This window comes from Phytophthora parasitica (assembly GCF_000247585.1).
Source record: "Phytophthora parasitica INRA-310 unplaced genomic scaffold supercont2.56, whole genome shotgun sequence".
In the NCBI taxonomy this organism is placed as follows: domain Eukaryota; phylum Oomycota; class Peronosporomycetes; order Peronosporales; family Peronosporaceae; genus Phytophthora; species Phytophthora nicotianae.
This window is the reverse complement of record NW_008649042.1, coordinates 304,992-313,168: the sequence shown is the minus strand read 5'-3', so window position 1 is coordinate 313,168 and position 8,177 is coordinate 304,992. Positions and strand designations below refer to the sequence as shown.

Genomic DNA, 8,177 nt, shown 5'->3' with positions numbered 1-8,177 from the left:
CTTAGTAATACCACATGTACTTCAGACAATTGCACGTTGACACTGAGAAACTTTTCTTTTGTTATTTTCTTTCAGTTATGACGGAATCCTGGACAGTATGTTGTACTTGTATAGTATCTCCATGCACCGGTTTCAATTTAGACAGAACACGGGGAACAAGGCGATAATAAGGCAAACCAACATAACAGAGCAGAAGGGAGGGTATATATCGCGACTTGACGAGTTGGCAGCGGTTTCCGAGAGAATCTTTAATTCTTTGCAGAAGAAGCGCCCCGTTAACAAACCTCTACAATTAAGTGGCTTTGGGATCAAGACGAAAGATATCAACTAGAAGGCTAAAGTCGAGAAGAATCCGCATCATATTGTTGTAGTTTATTATCAGGTTGTCTCGAGTGGAGAATGTTCTGTTGTGCCTATTGACTCCCGTAGGTACACTTCGATGAGCAAATGCCATATCGACATCTAGTCCTGATGGCCTGTAAACCCGGCTCGGATCAAACTGAGTTGCGGGCTACGTCACCCTTAATAGTCTCGTACACCATAGAGTCTGCCACCTGCGCACCCAACTGCTTCGATTTCGAGAAGCGCTCAATACCTGGTGGGAGCTCCAACGCGTCGATCATGTGGATTTTAGAGCAAATGTAGCGACACACCACACGCTCCACGCCATCGTCACAGCGCTCAGGACGTACGAGCAGCCTAAAAAACATGAACATGTTAGTTATAACATTCGGAATAGCCTGAAAGCAAATGGTTAAGCCTTACGCCACAACGGTGCTGCGCTTGACTGCTGTCGTCTTCTTCACTGGGAACTGGTTGTCTTCGTCCACAAAATCCCACAGAAACACGCTACCCTCACCACCCACTCGAAAGTAGGACAGATCTCTACTCTCGAGAACCACTTGCTCCTCCGACATGCCGCTCTGGAAGCGATGTTCAGTGACACCGTAGTGAATATTGAACTTTACTGATTGCATGTCCATTTGATTCACGGAAGAATCCAAGAGCGAGTAGTTTGGCCATACAACCGCGCAGTTACCGATAGCCGTGCGAGCTGCTTGAAACGTCTCGCAAGCATTAGAAGAGTCTATCGCGAAGACAGCTATGGAAGTCACGCCGAATCCCGACGGCCCGACATCTAGCGGCTCCCACGAGAAACTTGGCACAGTGAACAGGCGAGTTGACTCTGTCTCTGACAAGAGAATTTGGGTAGCGATATCAAGCTTTGCTTCCGTACAGACACTCTCCAAGTACCGCAGACGAGATTGAGAGTCTGTGGGGAGGTGAGTTGCCGTGTGCAGAAATTTGCTCATGTTTAAGTCGGTATGAAACCTCATAGCGGGGATAAGCACTGCGTTGAAACTCCTCATGTAGCAGTTCTGCTGGTATAGAGCTTGACGCAGTTGTCGATTCTCTTGTTCGACTAGCTCTCGCTTGCTGTGTTCTATCTCGGCTGCTTCTTTCCAGCGTGAATAGTAACGGGTGGAAAGCCAGGTTTGGCCTTTGGAGATTAAAACCTCAAGCTATTCGCTCAAAGAAACTTCCTCCGATTTCAGGTTCGCTATCTCGATCTATAGCATGACGTAGAGAAGTGGGGTTAACACGCTCGCAAGCTTATTATAACCCGAATACGATACCTTCTTTCGATGACGTAGGCGACGGGACTATTTGCAAGCTGTGCTCGCCTCTTTGCGCTCCGATCGCTCGATAAATTTTTGACTGCCTCCATCTTGACCATGCATGGCCGGAGCGACTGGATGTCGAAGGAGGTACACGTAAATGGAGCTGCTTCGTCCAAGGACGAGGACAGGTCTGTACTATTGATGCAATCTCGTTCCACATCAATATCGTCAGATTCGCGCAGTAGGTTCGACAGTATGTCCTCGTCGCCACTTCCGCAATGCTGCCCGCTCTGCTGTTCGGTATCAATATCCGCTAGTGCATCGAGGAGATCTACCCTGTCGGGAAATTCTATACAGAGTTCTGAGCATCCAACCACGTTCATCACGGCGCTTTAAAGAAGCAGAGCTCACCGAGATTGAATAGATTTAAATCAAAACTCGACCGCATGAAGGCGACTTGAGACAGCGGACAATCTATTTTGTGTGTGTGTGGGGGGGACACCGCCGTCCCATAATCAACAGATGCTATATCTGGTGAACGATTGATGTGTAAAAAAATTGAAAGATTTCTGCATCTAACAATTCTCAGTCCAGTCCTGCGTTTAGACAAGGACAGGGACCAAGATAGCACAAAGCCACATTTCTGTGGCCTCCTTTTCTATTCGCAGTCTGCAAGCATCAATTTTAATTTTGCGAGATGCTTAAGTGGCAGCTACCACGTAAATTACAAGTCGTAACGAAGAAACTGGGAACGACCTGGTGATCGAGCACGACATTCGGTCAGACGGAGAGATCCCCATCGACCCCAGCGCCACGAGCTCACCGCCTCCTCTCCTAGATAGACCCGGACAAGTGCGTGCCTTTCCTCCACGGGTTTGAAGCCCACGTAGTAACACGACGTACGCGCGAGAGCCTGTATAAAGTGCTACCGTCCAGAGTGGATCTTCCCGGGCAAGGATGTCGCTACTACACTCGCGCGCACGGCAGCTACAACGACTCGGGTTAGCTGCACGTACGCAGAACAACAGCTTTAACGGTGAGAGGGCACAGTATGACTCCAACTACCTACTGGAGGACGACTTTAGCTGGGAGGACGCTTTCCGGTACGTATTGGCAGAAGTTGGCGTGGTGTCGTGAGGTAGCAGCAGGAAGGACGAGAGAGAATTTACTGGAAGTCCGTAGCGAGGCAGGTCTCTAACTGGATAGGATTACGTTGGACCTGATTTTTCCTATTGGCTCTCTCGCTATCCGTCCGGAGTATAGTATACCCCGGTGTATACCCGCTCAAATACCACTCATTTAAAAAGATCGCCGGGGAAGGGGGAGGCGAGAAAATGCCCCACAATCTACGCATTAAGGCGCTAGTGAGGCTGCGCGCCAGTACGAGAGCAGCAACGGGGGAGCGGGGAGGAGCCTTGGAGTACAGTGCTTCAGCCGTCTCCAGCGAATGGGTGGACTCTTCGAAAGAGGTGTCGAGCACCACAAGCAGCGGGACGTAGAAGTCCAAGCAAGGGCGCCCACCATCCTCGGAGTGTTCAGGGCGGCGAACAAGACAGCCAGTAGCTTGAAGTACCTGCTCCACGTCTTGACCGCTACGAGTTCAAGTCCTGGGACGATTTGGATGCATACCTGGCCGAATTTATGAAGGAAACGTACCAGGTATGTTGACGATACTGTCGAAATTCAGAGAGGTTAAACAGATTTCATATGTACTGCTGCTGGTTGTACAGAGTTTCCGCGTTCGTACCAACAACTCCGTTTCTTCACGAAATAACAAGATTTAATCGTCGGGATCTAAACAGCCTCTGCTGCCGGACGAGTGGGAGAACTGCAGCAAAACGTTTGTCCGCACACATTCGGGGAGGTGCAAGCCGCGGGGGAAAGAGAAGAGGAAGCGGCTGCAGTCGAGGGCAATGGAGTGTGGGGCACATGTATTGAGTTGGGTGCTTTTGGTCGCTGCTGGGCACACAGAACCTCAGTTGGGTACACAGCTCCCCAGTTGGGCAAGTTGGGTGTCGGTATGTTCTGTTTGGACTGACTGGGCACGTGTTGTGTTTGTTACTCTTTCAGATCAACGCGTGTGTACAAGTGAAGGGTGGATCCGCTCCTACGTTTGTATTGGGGATTACTACAGCTCGATTGGTGCACAATCATCACATCAACAAGCACAAGCTCAACCAGTACCCGCACAACCGAATCGCTTTGGAACCGGACGTGGTTTACACTGTGAATGAGCTTCGGAGGGCAGGTGTCAAAAAGAACATACTCAAGTACATCCACGAGAACTCTGCCTGTAACCCCACCAATCAAGATGTACACAACCTAGTGCGAACGTTAAGGAAGCGCGAGAATACTTCCACCACGAGTGCGAAACGACTAAAGAAGTGGATGATCGAATTCTCCGAGGAGCCTGGAAACGTTGGTCTCATCTTCGTAGATTCGGTGCATGATAAGGTATGAAAGGGCTCATTAGCTCGCTGTCTAAACATAATCTTCTTCTAACCCTTCTAACTTTGTCATATCTTTTAGACGGTCGCCACTTGTATCACGTTGCAGACCAAACACATGCGTGAGTTGTTTAATATGTTCCCTGATGTATTAATGATCGATGCCACGCACGGGACGATTGCATCCAAATACAAGGTGTTCTCGATAATGGCCCATGACGTATTTGGAAAAGGTCAATTTGTACAACATGCCCTTGTCCAAAATGAGCGTCGCTCTACCCTTTTAACAGCGTTGAAGGAGTCAAGAAGAATAACCCCGCCTGGACACGGATCAAGTGCATTCTGATTGACAAGTATTTTACTGAGACATCCGTGCTCAAGGTCGCGCTTCCGGATGCTATGGTACTTCTGAGCCAGTTTCATGTCATTAAATATTTGCAGGAAAAGATATCAAGCGCCGAATACGGTTTCATCTCGTGGCAGAAACAACATCTGCATGGGATCGTGAGTCTATTGGTGTACGCGTGGACTGAGCACGAGTTTGAGAAGTATAGTAAGTACATGCGCCATATCATGAGCGTTGGACGCGGTGCTGTATCTCGTTCTTCTGGATTCGAATCCAACATACGGCAATTGGGGGCTGATAGTGACGAGTTGGGCACAGATTAAAGTGAGTTAGGTACACGTGCTGGGTTGGGTGTGGTTAGTGAGCGGGTGTAAGCAGACTCTGATGACAGAGATGATGACCGGCCGAAGCATCCTTATGAGGCTTACTTCGTCAAGAATTGGGATTCGTGGAGACCGATGTGGTGCTCATTCGAGCGGCAGTTTTGTTTCACTATGGGGAACAACACAAACAACAGACTCGAAGCATCCTGGAAGCAGATAAAAGACCTCATGGATTCGTTTATGGTGTAGACGAGTGTATTGCTTCGATTATGTGGTACCAGACTCAACAAGAGATCAAATTCACGGATGACTTATACAAGTTGAGTGGGGTTCACAACTCAAGTATGCTTCTGAGATGCAGTTTGTATCTAATCTAGTGAGCGAACATGCGTGTGAGCTCATCTATGAGCAGTACGTGTATGCGCCTACAAAGGGCAAGTACAACTACTACGAGCCGGTCCCCAACGTGTATTTGGTACAGCACGACTGTGACGACGAAGACGCGCTCGATGAACCCAAGAGCGAATACTCCATCACGATGCGCGACTGGTCATGCTCGTGTCTAGTCATGAGCTCTCGGCTGCTGCCTTGTCGGCATGTATTTTTCCTTCGAAAGGCTCTAGGATGTGATAATATCATTCCCACATAATGCATGCTAGTTACCTTACCTGTTTGATCAGCGTTGTACACATTGTTGATCCCGTGTTTCACTATAGCAGCCAGCACTTTTTCACAGAACCTTGCCTTAGCAGCTTCCGTGTCCTCTGGTGTTGTTTGTTCCTGACGCGTGCGAGCCCTAATTGACAGCCTGTATCTCATCATGAGCCGGCGCCTCCAGGAGTTAGATGCCTTCAAGATGCCACGCGCGAGCCCTTCGTCAGCGGCCACTTCGAGGGCTTTGAACCTCAACATTTGAGATGTACTGGTCAGCTCTTTTTGCGCATCGAATTAATCCACAGGACAATAGTCTCTTCAGCTTCAGTCGAAAGAGTTTTCGCTTGGCCACTATACCGTAGATTGTTTGAGATGCCCCTTGCTGATTTAATTAGTGCTTCCTGCTTTTTCCACTTAGAAATTTGCTTTTGTTTGCGCCTCTTATCGCTACTTCTGCAGTCGGGGTAGAAGCAAGAGATGGCTTCGCCTACAGAGTGCCCAGCGGTCAGATAGTTTAATAGCTTGTGTGGGTAATCAACAGCTATCCGAGCGTAGCGCTTCGGCTTTTTGCCGGTTCCTGTTGTACGAGGTCTGCCCATTGCGTTCTTTTTTCAGGAATAGCCGCATTTGAGCAGTCTATACCAGCAGCACAGCCTATAATTAGCTCCGAGATGCGGGGTATTTTATTTTTGTCCATCTGTATTGAATAGAGTGCTCTGATTGGTTATATTTACAATTTAGTTAGGAATAAACTGCGCTTAGGACAGGTGTCCCTTAGACGAGGGTGCCGGGATAGACGCTGCGAAAAATGTATGGAGCACTTTATTTTATATTTTACAATGTAGTAGCTTTGAGAGTTTAACAGACATTTGACACTATTGACTGCAGGATGGCAAGACAGCACTTCACAAAGCGGTGCTTGTCGAGAACATCCCGGTCACCAAGGCGCTATTGGATATAGGCGCAAACGTGACGGCGGTGATAATGTGCGTTGGTACATTATATATTCCCTGTCACTGTGCAAGACTTGATTAAATTATTGTTACCATTCTGGTAACACAGGATGGCAATACGGCTCTACACATCGCAATTAGCCGTACAGCCAAACCCAAGACAATTCACCTGTTGCTAGACAAGGTGTCGAGATAGAAGCTGCGAACAAGGCATGGGGCACGTTATTTTATATTATAGTGCAATGGTTTTGAGTGCTTACCAAACATTTGACACTATGGACTGCAGGACGGCAAGACAGCACTCCACTTGGCGACACTTCTCAAGAATATCCCGATCACTAAGGCACTATTGGATAAAGGCGCAAGTGTGACGGCGGTGGACCAGGTGCGTTATTGTATTTCCTTCCATTGCCCAAGACTTAGTCGAGACAGCTTATGTCTTTTTTGTTACAGAATCTCCAAACGCCGCTTCACTTGGCTGTATATTTAGCAACAACTATAATGATGTTGAAGCACGAGACCAGGATCGACACTCACGACACCGAAAGTGGCCTAGAAACAGTCTCTACTACATGCAGTCATCTAAATAAATCACTATCTTATATGAAGGATGGCACCAACACCCTGGGGGTACTTAGTCACAGAACGCCCAGACATATGATGATGAGGATGATGCCATCGCTCATTTACTGTGCTCACAAGGATATGAGGCCAAGGTACAAACATCGTCCCAACGTTCATCACTAACGAAAATCCAGCTGGGGCTACTGGTGACTACAGAATACTGGCACAAATGCTTCCTCGAAGGAAAACCTTTGATGCTCGTCCCGTCAGAAGTGATCAAAGGTGGAGGCGCGACAGTCGACACGTACTTAAATGCGATGAATGAGACCGCCGATGGTCAACTAGTAAAGCGATGCAAGATCAGTGGCGTTGGGCCTAGTACATGGGGAAAGCTACACTTGTCAAGGCACTGTCGCAGGTAGTCCCCTCGTTAGTGGACCAAGAGGACCGAACCATCGGCATTGATTTGTTTTCAATGACATTCCCACCACATGAGAAAGCCTCAACGGAGACAGAAGACAATGGTCACATTCTTGATGGAAAATCACGTTACGATGTCACTTTTTGGGACTTCTAGGGGCAGGATATCTATCAGATCACACATGCCATGTTTTTCTCCAAGCGAACTGTGTACTTGATGTGCATAGATCTGCAGATATATGTGATGGTACAAGAATCAATGGCGCAACGCGGGCAGTGGGAAAGCGAAAATGTAATTGAGAGCTTCTTCGAACATACCGTGCTCCGATGGATCCGCCGGATTGTTGCTCGTCAGGCGGATGCCTACTTCAAGTTTGTGGGCCAAAATATGATCTCGTTGCTGAATCGCAAGTGGAGGATGTAGAGATTGACTTGACGAACTGTTTATCGACATTCATCAGAGAACACGATCGTGGGTCAGACAAAAGTTCTTTGAGGAAGAATTTCGATTTGGAATTGATTCGAACGGGTGTAAAAACGAAGGAAACTCTCGTTTTACGCACACTGCAACCACTGGGAGAAGTGATGTGATATGGAGAAGAAGCAGACAGCGAGAAACTTAGGAACCGTACGAACAAGAACCTTAGGAACCGTATCATTCTAGACCCATCGGTTCTGCTGGGCATCGTTCGCGACGCCATTAATCACGAATATGAAGACAGATCCGGCGAAAGTTACGAGACCCTTCGCCAAAGTGGTACCCTTCGACAAGACCTGCTAATGACCTCCCCATACTGGAATTCGCTTCAACAAGTGAACAGTGACATGGTGCTCATGTTTAACCTTCC

The 8,177-nt window shown here is 48.1% G+C and overlaps 6 protein-coding genes across 6 annotated transcripts; 5 read left to right on the top strand and 1 right to left on the bottom strand.

The window, feature by feature from the left end:
• Positions 1-341: 341 nt before the first annotated feature.
• PPTG_16253 (hypothetical protein) lies at positions 342-1,313 on the bottom strand (the record flags this gene model as incomplete). Its single annotated transcript, XM_008913885.1, has 2 exons — positions 342-699; positions 766-1,313. The coding sequence occupies 2 exons, from the start codon at positions 1,311-1,313 to the stop codon at positions 495-497; spliced, it is 753 nt and encodes a 250-aa protein (XP_008912133.1). The 3' UTR covers positions 342-494.
• A 1,266-nt stretch (positions 1,314-2,579) lies between these two features.
• On the top strand, positions 2,580-2,759 carry PPTG_16252 (hypothetical protein; the record flags this gene model as incomplete). The annotated part of the gene is made up of 1 exon (XM_008913884.1): positions 2,580-2,759. The coding sequence occupies one exon, from the start codon at positions 2,580-2,582 to the stop codon at positions 2,757-2,759; it is 180 nt and encodes a 59-aa protein (XP_008912132.1).
• A 776-nt stretch (positions 2,760-3,535) lies between these two features.
• On the top strand, positions 3,536-4,738 carry PPTG_16251 (hypothetical protein; the record flags this gene model as incomplete). The annotated part of the gene is made up of 4 exons (XM_008913883.1): positions 3,536-3,640; positions 3,693-4,076; positions 4,152-4,302; positions 4,368-4,738. 4 exons carry the CDS (start codon positions 3,536-3,538, stop codon positions 4,736-4,738), a joined length of 1,011 nt encoding a protein of 336 aa, XP_008912131.1.
• Positions 4,739-5,093: 355 nt separating this feature from the next.
• PPTG_16250 (hypothetical protein) lies at positions 5,094-5,387 on the top strand (the record flags this gene model as incomplete). Its single annotated transcript, XM_008913882.1, has 1 exon — positions 5,094-5,387. One exon carries the CDS (start codon positions 5,094-5,096, stop codon positions 5,385-5,387), a length of 294 nt encoding a protein of 97 aa, XP_008912130.1.
• Positions 5,388-6,063: 676 nt separating this feature from the next.
• PPTG_23912 (hypothetical protein) lies at positions 6,064-7,331 on the top strand (the record flags this gene model as incomplete). Its single annotated transcript, XM_008913881.1, has 6 exons — positions 6,064-6,070; positions 6,281-6,378; positions 6,455-6,529; positions 6,632-6,730; positions 6,799-6,825; positions 6,990-7,331. 6 exons carry the CDS (start codon positions 6,064-6,066, stop codon positions 7,329-7,331), a joined length of 648 nt encoding a protein of 215 aa, XP_008912129.1.
• A 257-nt stretch (positions 7,332-7,588) lies between these two features.
• Positions 7,589-7,753, top strand: PPTG_23911 (hypothetical protein; the record flags this gene model as incomplete). Its single annotated transcript, XM_008913880.1, has 1 exon — positions 7,589-7,753. The coding sequence occupies one exon, from the start codon at positions 7,589-7,591 to the stop codon at positions 7,751-7,753; it is 165 nt and encodes a 54-aa protein (XP_008912128.1).
• Between the last annotated feature and the right edge of the window lie 424 nt (positions 7,754-8,177).